The 14,332-nt window shown below is 31.1% G+C and overlaps 1 protein-coding gene and 1 pseudogene across 1 annotated transcript; one reads left to right on the top strand and one right to left on the bottom strand.

The window, feature by feature from the left end:
• Window positions 1–124: 124 nt before the first annotated feature.
• LOC105635076 (potassium transporter 5-like) lies at window positions 125–2,900 on the bottom strand (annotated as a pseudogene).
• Window positions 2,901–9,595: 6,695 nt separating this feature from the next.
• LOC105634949 (Galactose oxidase/kelch repeat superfamily protein) lies at window positions 9,596–11,080 on the top strand. The gene has a single exon (XM_012217914.4). The coding sequence runs from the start codon at window positions 9,673–9,675 to the stop codon at window positions 10,843–10,845; it is 1,173 nt and encodes a 390-aa protein (XP_012073304.2). The 5' UTR covers window positions 9,596–9,672; the 3' UTR covers window positions 10,846–11,080.
• Window positions 11,081–14,332: the final 3,252 nt, after the last annotated feature.

Here is a 14,332-nt window from a genome sequence, read left to right on the forward strand (position 1 = left end):
AGTAATTTAATTAACTAAAATTATGATGTTTAATTAGTATATAGAAATCAGACACTACTGCTTAACCAATGGCACAAATAATCTACACTGAATTTCTTTACTCAATTAGGAATATTTGTAGACTAATGTTCTATGAGGGCAAAATAAACTAATATAAAAGGAAGAACTTACCTGTATGATTTTAGAAGTTCATTGGAATCTAAATTTGTGTCATTACTAAATTTATATTATCATTTTAGCTCTGCAAATGGTTCTAATACTTGTGAGCCACAACTCAACTTTATTATGCGTAGAAGGCAACTTGCTTCAACAATTTAAAACTCGTAAGCCATGCCTAGTTTAAGTAATTGCTTGCGAGGAATGAAAATAACTTCATCAGGTTGTATCACATTCCTGCTTAACCAATTGTAGAGATAATCTACAATCAATTTCTTAAACCAACTATACCCATTTTCAGCCACAACTTCTCTTTCGCCCATCAAATAAACAATACAATCTCTTAAAGCTTTATCAACCAAAGCCATTTCCCTTTGCTGCATTTCTTCTCCACCATTGTTGCTATTATCTTCTTGAATAAATTCCCTCAAATGATTAGCAAACATTTCCTCGAATTTAGCCCCTTGATCCTTTCTTGAATCTGCATATCCATATCTCACAACACATCGAAATATTAATTCTCCAGGCTTTACTCTTTGAACAAAAACCTTTCCTCTGCAGGAACTTTACCGATAGGCAAAGACTTGATTGATACAAATACAACAACTGAATGTAAAGCCGGAACGCTCGACACATAACGAGGGAATATAGGAGATATGTGTTGAACAAGCTGAGTATAGAATAAACCAAGACCATCAATGCGATGGATTCTTGTATTGGAGATCATATCTGTAAACTTTTCTACTCCAGTTTTATTTTCAAGCTCGTACATGTACTTTTTCCTGTAGCCATAATTCCATACTAACATAACAGAGACCACAACGAAGGCAAAGAGTAAAGGAAGGTATCCTCCATCAACAAACTTGTACAGTGTAGAACTCAAAAATAGCAACTCTATTGAACCTATTGTTAATATATAGATGATTATGATAATTATATTTGTCTTCCATATCATAATCATAATTAGAACAAGTAATGCTGATGTAATTACGAAGACAAATGTCACAGCAATTCCTGTTAGAAGAAAATTAAAGAATTAGTCAATGTAAGTTAATTAATTAAAATAATCAAAATTATATCTTTAACTATAATTACCATTTCCATCAAAAAAGAAAAAAAAAAAAAAAACTATAATTACCGTATGCATTGCCTATTTGAATTGTGTTTTGAAGCCAAGAGTGACTAGTACACACGCAATCATTAGAAGAGTGTTGATTTCAGGAACATAAACTTGTCCCTCATGTTCTGTACATGTGTGCACAACCTTGACTCGGGGGAAACAACCGAGTGCTACTGATTGTTGGACAATAGAGAAGGAAGCAGAGATTAATGATTGACTAGCAATAATGGCTGCCAATATAGCTAGAACAAACTGTGGCCAATATAATTCTTCTGCACCAAAAAAACAAACTCTAATGATGATTAAAAAATCAAAAACGACAATCCATAACATAACAATAACAAGGAAAGAAAACAATACTGACTTGGAATTGAGCTATAAAAGGCGGTGGCAACATCAGAACTATGTTTGCGAAGATAGGAACATTGGCCAAGATAAGCAAGCAATATGGAGGGAACCAGCACAAGGCTACTGCTTAATTGTATTGAGCAAATATTGAAATGGCCCAAATCAGCGAACAACGCTTCTGAACCTGTAAGGCACAAAACAACACCTCCAAGAGAAATCCAGGCGTCTTTTTTATTCCTTTGAACATACTGTATAATGTAGCATGGATTAAGAGCTCTGATTACACCAGGATCATACTTCAAGAAGTTGAAAACCCCAATAATTGCAATCAAAACAAACCATAGTACAAGAATTGGAGCAAAACTATACCCAACTTTATGAGTTCCAAATCTTTGAATTTGGAATAAGAAAATCAAAATCACCACTGAAATCCACATTATTGCATCTTCTGTAAGGCTAGGTACAGCCACTTTTAGACCTCCCACTGGCCACTGCCGATAGTACTGCACCCACAAATTCAAATCCTTTTATAATTTTATTTTCACGATATGATTATGGTTCAGAAATATACATATAAATATAGTTTGGTTACCAGATATATACAAGGTGTAAGAATTCCATCTCCAAGAAGCATCGACACGCCAATTATTGTTGTCAACAAAAGAACATACTTCATTACATTGCTATTTTCTAGCCATGATTTTGCATATAAAGGCATTTTTACTCGGCGCCGAGTTGGTAAATCCAACTTGTAAGTGGAAATTTCTTCATCCTCCGTCTGCTGAGTTGGTATCAAACTCACTCTCGCATGTCTGCATATTAAAGAATACAGTGCAAAGGTTCCTCCTGCAATTGACAAAAGTTCAATAAGATGATATATATGTATGTATAACCTTTTATTTCTTTTTTACTTTGTCCTTGATAAAATTACTATTAGTTTAAATAATATAGTATGAAGCTCACCATCCCCATTGTCGTTTGCAGATAAAACGATGAACACATGCTTAATCAAGCTGATAATAATAATGGAGTAAAAGATCAAAGATAAAACACCAAGAAGATCATCACTGTGCTCTATCCCATTCTGGAAAACTCCAGGTAACACGTACAATGGAGAAGGACCCAAATCGCCATAAACTACTCCAATGCATTGGAATGCAAGCTTCAAAACAGTTGTCCAATCTGCCTGCATACCCACCAATTGTAATATTTTTAAAATTAAACTAACTATAAAAATAAAAACGCAAAGATTATGACATTTATAGTGTAGTATTTTTTTATTATTTGGCTATAGAGCAAACAGCAAACTCAAATTTCAAGTATTTTCCATTTTGCATTTTTATACATTAAGCAAATCTGGAAAAGTTTCAGTAACAGATATTCAATCCCAATCTATATGGAATACTGAGGAAACATTAAGAATAGAATGCTTTTTTTTTGTTAATTACTCCAACTTAACGTTGATTAATTATATTATAGCACTATTAATGAGGACCTCAAGATTAGATCAGGAGAAGTAGAATACATTCTTAAATGAATCTTGTAATACATTTCTTAAGCATATAATTAAACACTTAAATGCTTTGCTAAACTTCCACAGAGAATGGTACATAGGAAAATAAGTTTGTCTCCATTTGCTTAATTGGTCATTGAGTAATTTCATACTCTTTCTGAAAACGAAATTGATCTCATTTCATTGTTTCTGTTTTTCCCTAATGGAAGAAGGAATTAATGGATGGAGACCGTGGCCTCTAAATTCCAAAAAAAAAAAAAAAAAAAAAATTTGTCCTTTAATTTTTGGAAAACTTTTTTTGACCCACTTAATTTGGAGTCTCAGTCCATCACTTTTTTATAAATATATCAGGATTCATGGCTATTTCTCTTTAGAATTATTATTATTTTTAGGATCCAACCCTAATATTGCAGATTGCAGATAAAATCTGCATTCATGGAACTATTTAGTTGCACCGACATTTCATTTGTTGTAATATTTGAATTACGAAAGTTCCATAGGAGTAGGACACCGACCGACTCTTCAATGTAAGTTGAAGAAAGTATTGGACCGACAAAATTATATATATTGAAGATCTGAATCATAGTTTTATAGTATGAAACCTTGAACCTTCTACAAACAACAATACAAATTTTAGAAGAAAGCTTCCATTTGAATTTTCAAACTCTTTTAATTTTTTTTTTTTTTGAAATTCTTGTCTTTGAAAATTGTTCATCAGTTAGATTCTCGACATGTTCTTTTATGGGCAGCTACCTTTATGCCAAAAGTAATATGGAATTCCAAAAATTTTTTTGTCGGAAAGGAAAATCTAGTATTTTTTTTTTTTTTAAATTGCTTAATTTTGAAAGTTTGACTCTTTTGAGAATGGCATTCTTCATGCCAGCTTCTTGCCATGCATTTTAAATGGAGCTGGAAAAATTGAATTTGTCAACTTTATACTATACATATATGTACGTTTGTGTGTATGTATATATTCTCTTTGGTTTTTCAAATATAATTTGTTGTCCGTTTTAATATTCTTTGTCTTTGACAAGAAATTAAGAATGGGAATCGAATCAATTGACCATATGTTAATCAATTTTACTTTAGAGAATAAAAAACTGTGAAGTACTATATAGTTTCAGATTTTGAATTCAATATTCAAATGAAAACACTCGTTTTTCTTTTTTTTTTTTTTATTTTTTGGCACATCAATGTTTCTTAAAGGAAAGCAAATAATATAAATTGGAAAAGTTGAATGAGTACTAGAATTAACAAAAATTATAGATTTCAAATGCTTTTAATATATAAAAATTTTGACCAAAAAAAAAAAAAGTTTCAACATTTGAATTTGGCGAAAGCAATGATGGTAAACTTGCTCCAGTCATTGATGATGCTAATCACGGACATATGTAATGTTTAACATTTTAGAAACTAAGAATTTTTGTTCTTTTTAATGTTTATTAATTATTAGTAATATTGGATGTCTACTTTTTTTTTTTTTTTTTTTTTTGATGTGTTGAAAAGATCAAAGACAACTGTTTAAAGGATGATTAGCATTAACTAGTTGTAATTAAAAATAATAATTTTCTCATAGCAAAGCAGATCCCAGAAAATCTTTTTTTTTTTTTTTAAATTAATATACGATGTAACTATTCTATATTAAATAAATTCGATATTCATCATAATACTTCCCTCATAACGTACACTTGCTCTTTACAGACTTGATGGCAAATAATGGATACTACAAACTCTTCACTGAGAATTTGTTAATCTATTAATAATGGAATTTATAATTTTTTCGAGCATAAAAATTTTTTCCCTTTTTTATAAAATATACTCACTTCTCAACGATCGAATTTATATTTTCAATTCACGAAAATTAAATTGTGTTACACTTAGAATCGTGTAACATGATGTCGACACGATGTTGGTGTAAGTCAGCTTTCGATTTGCTGTATTTATGTTCCAAACTTTAAGAGTATGGAAACAAGGAACTCCTGCTAATGCATGAACTGCCTTACGCGGCATAAGACAAGCATTTTACTATTCTTGTGCCACTGATTTGGGGAAATCAGTCTAATCGGAGGAGACTTTCTAGAATGTTTTGACACCAACTCAATAATTAATTTTTACACTCCCTTTTAAAATAAGTTTTGTTTTTTTAACTCGACACATAAATTAGGGAATATAATTATTTTATAAAAATTAATTTATAAAATATCTATTTTATATTTTAATTAAATTAGAAAATAATTGAGAGATAACTATATTATAAGTAGAATATTAAATAAAAAAAGGTAAATTATTTTTAAAAAAATTAATCTAATCTTGAAATTATACAAACGATACATATTTTTGAATAAAAAATAACACTTATTGCGAGATTGAGGGAGTATTAATTTAAATTAATTATAAATCTTTTTATATATACAAAATTTTAGTTTTTTTTAGTAATTGGCACAATTTTAAATTTAGAGGTTAACGACAAATTTTAATTTATTTTAGTATAATTTATTTTAATTAAATCCTCAAATATATGTAACCATATTGATTATTTTCTGATACAGTGGAAAGATATGATGATGCATGCAATTGTTGTGTTAAATTTGGATTTTGTGAAAATGTACGAACCATCATTATCAAAATTATTTTTAATCTAGATATTCTTTGTCTCAAATCACATATTACATATATATAAATAGAATCATCTTCCTTTAATTAACAACCTCTTGTTCTTCTTCTAGAAACTTTCTATGATTCTAACTTTCTAAGGACATGGCCCTAATAACGTGATTAGGGTTTAGTCATTATTAGAAGTATAACTAATTTTAGGCCATTAATTAATTATGTTTCGTAATGTAATGGAAGAGCTATTTAATTTAAGATTGATGTTTTTATCAAACGCCTCTGATGTATAAACTACTGTAATATTTTATTATAGACTTGCATGTCAAATTAACTAACCTCATGTGCTGCCATAACTGAAATTGCGACCTTTTTATCTCTAATATTCTTCCAATTAAATCACAAAAACTAATCATTTGACTTTTCCTTTTTTCAATGTTTAGTTTTGTCATTATTGCTTTTCATAACGGATAATCTTCTGTCTAAATTATTTATTTAAATTTTTTTTTTAAAACCATTAATTCAACAAATTTTTTTTTTGTACGTTCCACTTTTAGATATTAATACAAATATTATTCATTGAATAATAAATAATATTTTAGTGTGAGCAAAATATTAGACATTACTTCAAAATCGTACGCCAACACGAAAATTATGTTTCTGTCGTTTTGTTGACTTCCCACTTTTCCGTCTTTCCTGAAATTTAAATATTAAAGAATAAAAAGATTGCTCTTTTTTATTTGGCGAAGTAAAAGATATAACTAATTTTAATAGCTGTGGAGACGCCGACTGCCACCTCATTATAGGGACACACTACAGCTTCCAAGGGAATGATTTCATGATATTTGACTTTCCGTAAAATGTGACCATTTTCCAAAAAATTAAATGGAGCAATTATACACATATATGTATACAGATGTATACATATAAAAAAGAATAAAAAAATAATTATGTCCCGAAAAATATTCTAATTGATTTTTTCACATTTATAATAAATATATTTTGAATTTTTTTATTAAATTAAGAATAATATAAAAATTACAAACATGAAATTTAAATTCCATAAATTATTTAAACGTAAGTCTTAGTAGTTGGACTAAAAAGTAAAAACGATGGAAGTAACTAAAAAACAATTGTTTAGAGCTATTTGGGTCCCAAAGGGCATAATTTTAGCCTCTAAGCACAATGAAAGGATGGAGTCCATGCAATACTGCAAGTTGTAACCCAATAATTTCCTTTCCAATACGTTGGATTGAGACGTGGATAAGATAAGAATTATCTAAACAACAAGATTAGGAATCATAGCTCTTTTTACAAGTCTTTGTTTTATTGTTATTGTCACAGTCAAATTGCCACTACTTACCAAATGTGTCAAGAAGAAGAAGAAAATAATGCAAATTATCATCGAAGGCCCATATTGCAACACGTGTAACCTGATAAAGAAGCACTAGCAAAACTGTCACTTCAATTTGCCAAATGCCTAACTGCTGTTGCTAACCTTTAATTACGTTGTTGGATTGATACTCGTTGATCTTGACTTTCCAAATCCAATCAATCATGGAACTATGGAAGCAAGTATAAATGTACAATCTATTGTACACCTACGAATTTTATAATACCCATATTCAATACATTTAATTATGATAAACAAAAAGAAAGTAGTTTTGTTACGCCCGACTCTAATCACCAGATAAATTATCTGCTTTGGTCACGTGGTTGTGCCCCGGCCTAATCCGGCCAACACATACACCCGCCCTCACGGTTTTGTCCCGCAGGTGAAATGAAAAACTTCCCATGAGGTCACCCATCCTAGAATTTCCGTTAAGCGAGCACGCTTAACCCTGGAATTCTTCCAACTCTCCAGCCATTCCACAAAAAAACGCCTCTAATGAGCTAATTACATGATTAAGTTATAATTCAAATAACACAATCTCCGAAAATATAATACTTATACATGCCATAATTTTTAATTATATAAATTTAAATCTACTATGTTCTGAGTTCTTCATGAGAGTTGTTGCCCTGTGTCTTGAGCTTCCCTGATTTTGGATTGGTTTAATTTGAGTGTTTGGTGAAGTAGAAATTTAATAAACATTGGACTTAGTTCTGCTGAATTGGGTTTAGACTATTGGTCTGTGTTCCTAACTTCTGTTTACCATCTTACACATTGATCTGGGCTATGGTCCCTTCATAACATTTGTAGAATTTTGTCTTAGCTTTCTAATGAATCTAATTTCGTTCAATTTGGAGACCTATAACTCAAGTGATGTCTTAAAAACACAGCAAATGTCAAAGTTATTTTAATGCTGAAAATTTCCGATGCCTTGAATCATGGGTTTATTTGAATAAATGTATGTATGAATCATGTGTGATGAGGTTCTCTTCATTATTTGTATGTTTGAGGATTGATTTGATCAAAAAAAGATATAAGTTTGAAAAGTGTTGTGTAAATGGATATAAATGGGCAAAATTGTTGAAAATTTTGGGATAAAGTGTAGAATTAGTTTAGATAATGCATGATAATGATAGCAATGGATACCTTGGAAATAGAAAACTTCTCAGAAGATCACTTATCTTAAGATTTCCGTTAAGCGAGCATGCTTACCCCTGGAGTTCTTCTAACTCTCCAGCCATTCCACCAAAAGGCGCCTCTAATGATTAGTTTTCCCTTTTTCGATATATGATTCGATTTCTTCTTGTGTCCCGCATTCCACTGCCCTAGCTAGCCTGCCATCCTAAGATTGCTTTACCAGGTCGGGGTGTCACAAGTTTCTTGTTGCTAAATAAAAGAAATCATAAATTTTATATTTAACAAAAAAAAAAGAGTAAAAATAACAAATTATTAAATAGTATATTTTAACAAATATGAGAGTATGTTTTAATTCATACGTCAAAATGATTTAAAATACGAATTATTTTTATTCAAAAGTTTACCGTGTAGGCCAAGGGTCGTCGACTAATTAACTGTACTAATATCACGGTTTATAAATTACATAATAAGGAGCAATTCTCCACCGTTGAATATATAATAAAGAAACAATTATTTTATTATAATAATTTTTTATTAAATTAAATTAATAATTCGTATTGAAATGGTAAACAGCGGCTGTAATCCTACGGTTATAAACTTTTCACACTGTTTAAGGGAACTTGAAGACTGCTAAACTATTGGCTGAAAAAGTGTACTAAACGGTAGTGTTTGGGATAAATTAATGCAGAATCTTCTTCTTCTTCTTTTTTTTTCAGACAAATTTTAGTTAAAAAAGCTTATTGATAAATAAGTTTTTATGCTTAGACTTTAGACAAATCATAAAATTTATTTTTATTTTTTCAAAGTAATATTGTTTATGATGCTACAAATTGAGGAACAAGCAATTCCAACCTGGGAGTTTTTGGTTCCGAAACCTCTTCCCATTAAATAAGTAGATTTATTTGAATTTAAATTTCATTATATTTATTAGTTTCCACTTATTTTCAATTTAAAATGAAGAATATAAAATGTAAAAATAAAAATCTGAATAGAAGAATATTAGTATTTTTCAAAAAAATAATAATTATTTTCAAATAGTAATTTTCCGTAATAATTCATGTTAATGATTCCATTCGTTCCACCAATTAAACATAATAATAATAATAATAATAACAATCCACTACAACATTAATGGGGGGCACATCATGTCATATAATAATAATAATAATAATAAAAATCCGAGGCAGACAGAAATAAGTTAATGGGATGTGTATGAAATCAGAAAGAAAGGCTGTTTCTTATGGTTTGTTTCTTTCTCCGTCTTTATTCCCATTAGTACCCCCGGGTTTTCTAGAACCCTACTATTAACAAAGCTTATCTTCAAAAACAGCTAGTCAGCATCTTGGTCACGCCTTCGCACCCCTCTATAAAAACAAACTTTCCTAATCTTTGTTTTCCATGAACCCCTTCTTCACACCGATTCAGCAAAATACCCCATTCAAAAATCAAATCTCTCTCTCTCTCTCTTTCTCTCTTTTTGATTCTTCTTCTTCATTACTTGTTCTTATGGAGCTGATTCCTGGTCTTCCTGATGATGTTGCTCGTGATTGTCTTGTTCGTGTTATGTACAAGCAGTTCCCCACCGTTGTATCAGTCTGCAAAGGATGGAGAAGTGAGCTTGAGTTGCCGGAATTTAGCCGCCGCAGGAAAAATACTTGTAGTAGTCAAAGGCTCATCGTTATGGCTCAAGCACGAATCGACCAAAAGGAGGGTTCTAGTGCTATGAAGTATGGGGCTAGCCCGATTTATAGGCTTACTCTTCTTGAACTGGATACTGGTGATTGGTGCGAGTTGCCTCTGATTCCTGAGGTTTCTAATGGCTTGCCGATGTTTTGTCGTGTGGTAAGCGTCGGATCCGAAATTGTGGTTTTGGGCGGTATGGATCCGACGAGTTGGGAAGTTTCGAATTCGGTTTTTGTTTTTGATTTCGTTTCGGCAACGTGGCGACGTGGAGCTGATATGCCAGGTGTAAGGCGATCATTTTTTGGGTGCGCGTCTGATTCTGATCGGACGGTGTTCGTTGTCGGTGGCCATGACGACGAGAAAAATGCGCTGAGATCCGGAATGGTTTATGACGTGGCAAAAGATGAGTGGGCTCCACTGCCTGACTTGGCAAGGGAACGTGATGAGTGCAAGGCACTTTTCCACGATGGCAAGCTCCACGTTATTGGCGGGTATTGTACTGAAATGCAAGGTCGATTTGAAAAAACTGCTGAGGTGTTCGATGTTGCTACTTGGAAGTGGAATGGTATGCAAGAGAACTTCTTAGCATATGCCATGTGTCCTAGAAGCTGCACAAGTGGCAATGATCAATTGTACACGTGTCATGGAACTGATGTGTTGGCATTTAAAGACACCACGTGGCAAGCTGTTGCCAAACTTCCTGCTGACGTGCACAATATTGCTCATGTGGAAGCATTGCAGGGTAAATTGTCTGTGATTGGCTCAGCAGGATTCGGAGAGCCATACGTGGGGTATGAGATGGATTTAAAGAAGTACACGTGGAGAAAAGTGCAGACACCTCAGCAATATTCCGGCCATGTTCAATCAGGTTGTTATTTAGAGATTTAAGAACGGATGTCGTTGCAAATGCAATTAAAATTAAGGTGACGTCGTTTTGAGTTGTTTTTGGTAGAAAAGGGCAGTACAATGTAAATAGAAGAATGAGTGGTATCGCTAAACTTCTTTTGTCATTACAATGTAATACAAGTTTTGGGTTTGCTATGACGATTTCCAATTCAAACAGTAAAGTCAATGGGATGTACTAAGATGGCAAATTTGCAATTGATCTTTCTGAATTGGTGAAGATGGTAATTTGATAGATAAATGAATACATTGTTATGTGTTTGGGATATTTTTAAAATAAATTTCTAATTTAAATATTCCACCATGAAATTAATATTTAATTTAGAGTGATTAAACACGTATGTCATGTAAAACATTTTCCTCTTAAAGAACTTGTATACCTAGGTAACCGGCTAACCGGCAAATCACATGCCTAGTGAAGTTTTTTTCTATTAAAATAAAGGCATGAGGGCTAAAGTTTGTTGTTTTGTGGAGTTTATATTGGGAAATTATTGTCCAAACGCCGGCCAAAGAAGTTTATAACATAATATAAATTTATCATTTCGCTAGAGCTCATCACAACTGATGAATTTCTACTTTAGATATTGTGTTTTCATTCTAAATTTAAAAAACAAATTACTTTCTATTGTATATTTATAATACTGTTTCAGCCATTTGATTTTTCCAATAAATTAAAAAATTTATTAGTTCAAACAATAAATTTAATAAATGAGTGAAAGACACAGTTAAATCCATGAATCAAGTAAAATTAAGAGGAAAATTTTTTATTAGAGGAACAAAATGAGATGGATTTTGATAGCTAACAGCTATTAAAATAATTAATTTAATGAATAAATTCAATTAATAAATTACAGGCTATGAGTCAATTTTTGTCCGCATTATTAATTCACCTTATCTTTTCTTTTTTTTGTAAGTTTTGGTCAATCATATATGATACACATCACTATTAAATAGTTTAAAAGAAAAAAAAAATTATCAATAAAATATGTTCTTGTTGGTTTAGAAGATCACAATAATTTTCAGCAATCTGATCAGCTAAAAAGAGAATTAATACAGCGAAAAATGTTATTTCAACACATTATAAATAAAAAAAAAGAATAAAAATATCAAATGGATTCAATTTTTTAATTAATCATAAAAATAAAAAATAAATTAAATTTAATAAAGTCAATATCAATATATTATTAAAAAGAGAAGAGGTAAACTTATCCCTATTTGAATTTTTGTTCCTTTGTGCTTTAATGATGATTTTTGTCCTATAATCTTGAATTGTTATTATTGCTTTGCTGATTTTACAGGCGGACCAGTTAAGCTGCTTATTAGTGGAAAATTGTTAATGCAACTTTGTGTTAAATTTTCCACACATGTGTTTGGCATGTCGGGGTGTGACACTCTCTTGCAAATCCTTGAAAGATCTTTTTTTTTTTTTTTTTTTTTTTTTTTTTTTAATTGGGATGTCACTTTCGGATTGATGCCAATCACTACATCTCCTCCATCTTTAACTTCTAGCTAACTGTTAATGGAAGATGCAGAGTGCCATTGTAGAATTATTTGTTCCTAATAAATAGTTATGAAGTAATAGACACGTTCTATCATAGTTGTGTTGAAATTTTATGTAGCCATCCAAGTTGGAATTGAATTTCGCAGTTTAATAACATCATTGTCTAACTGGATAGATCAGCTATTTTTCTCTATATGATAAAATAATAAAAGAAAAGATGAAAAATATTTAAATAAAAACACAATAATAAATCAAACATATTATTTAATTATTCTTCAAAAAGTAAATTATTTAAACATATTTGATCCAATTTTATCTTGTGAAGTAAATTAAACATATTATTTAATTTTTCTTCAAAAAGTAAATTATTTTTGGAAAAAAAAAAAAACAAGAAGAATATATTTCCGCTGGAATTCTATTGTATTTCCCGGTTCATATACACACATCACCTGTGTAGTTATAAGTTAATATCGTGCTTGGGCCTAAATGGTCCAATATAGTCATCCCAGTCAAAGTAGCTTGCGCCAGGCGAGGCGAATATGGGAATTGGACATAAAAATAGTAAATAATTCAAAAATTAATATTTATCATGAAAGCTGTTTCCTTTCATCTACTGCTGACATTTCCAATCACAGTCCCGAAACATTGGCAATCAACTATCTTCAACACTTGAATCTCTGAAGCATACTGAATCCAAATTAGTTTTGATGCTGAATAATCTTCTGTTTCAACCTGTAGAAGATTCTTAAAAGTTTTCTGCATGGAAGATGGTGACACTGTTGTAGCTGTACATTTTATGATGGACATGGTTGTGCATTTCAACAAAGAACTTAATGATGTTTCAAAAATACCATCATTCCTTATTGTGACTCTAAGTTCTTCTAAATTTACCAAATTGTTCAATTCGCCAACCAAACATTCATTCCCCTCATACAAATATGTTATCTTCACTGTTTTGGTCCTTAGAACCACACATGTACATATTCAGAAACAATAATTTTTTTAACTTCTGAATTATGTAAAGCCCAATCGGCTGAAGGTACTTGATATGACTTAAATCTAAGAAATTTAAATTGTTATCCTCTTTAAAATCTTCATTTAACTCTATTATGTTTGACTTGGATAGGTTAAGATATTGCAGAGTATTGATGTCAACAATACCTTTAGGAAGCTGAGTAGCACGACACCCGAATAGGTTAGAACTTTGAGACAAGGCATTGAGTGAAAGAAGTCACCTGAAATATCTTTCCATTTGTTGTTCTTGACTATCAGTGTTGAGAGTTTGGTGCAGTCGATTTTGGCCAACTTCTTAATAAAAACATCTTCCAAAGTTATTCGTTTCAAATTTCGCTCAGCTATATCTTTTGGTAATTCATCCCCTTTTTCAACGGTTGCCACAAAATGCTTGCCCTCAGCAGAACCAATCCATTTCGCCATTTGGCCAGTACTTTCGTGCATATTCTCAACAGATTGATAAAAAGGGGATGAGAATCGGAGACGATAAATATTATTTGTTTTCAAAAATCATAACCTCTCGGAATTAAGAGACAATTTTAAAATGGTCCCTTTTTATGGTAATAAGACTCAAAGGGGATAATATTATGATATCCTATTCATTTTTTAATTAGAAATTGAAATAATAATTGCCGCAATAATAAAAGACAATTTACGTCTCTCTGATACTAGGGGCCTCTGATAGTAGGGACAAGTACTACCCTTAATTTTGAGAACGACTGATGTCATATATATGGGAGATGGGATAATTTATGTCTCTATTACTAATGACAAGTATTATCATAAATTTTGGGATAGCTGATGTCACTTATGAAGGGGATAATTTATGTCTCCTATACTAATAACAAGTATGACATATATTAAAAAGGGGAAAACTAATTATTAATTACATTATTTGGTGAAATGGTTTATAGAGTAACAAAAATTCTTGAGTTAAACATGCTTGCTTAAAAGAAA

The sequence above is a fragment of the Jatropha curcas genome, chromosome 1 (assembly GCF_041381405.1).
Source record: "Jatropha curcas cultivar XTBG-Jc1 chromosome 1, XTBG_Jcur_1.0, whole genome shotgun sequence".
NCBI lineage: Eukaryota > Viridiplantae > Streptophyta > Magnoliopsida > Malpighiales > Euphorbiaceae > Jatropha > Jatropha curcas.

What these genes read in the sequence shown, in the direction of transcription:
- LOC105634949 (XM_012217914.4), top strand. Translation starts at nt 9,673, where the DNA reads ATGAACCCCTTCTTCACACCGATTCAGCAAAATACCCCATTCAAAAAT.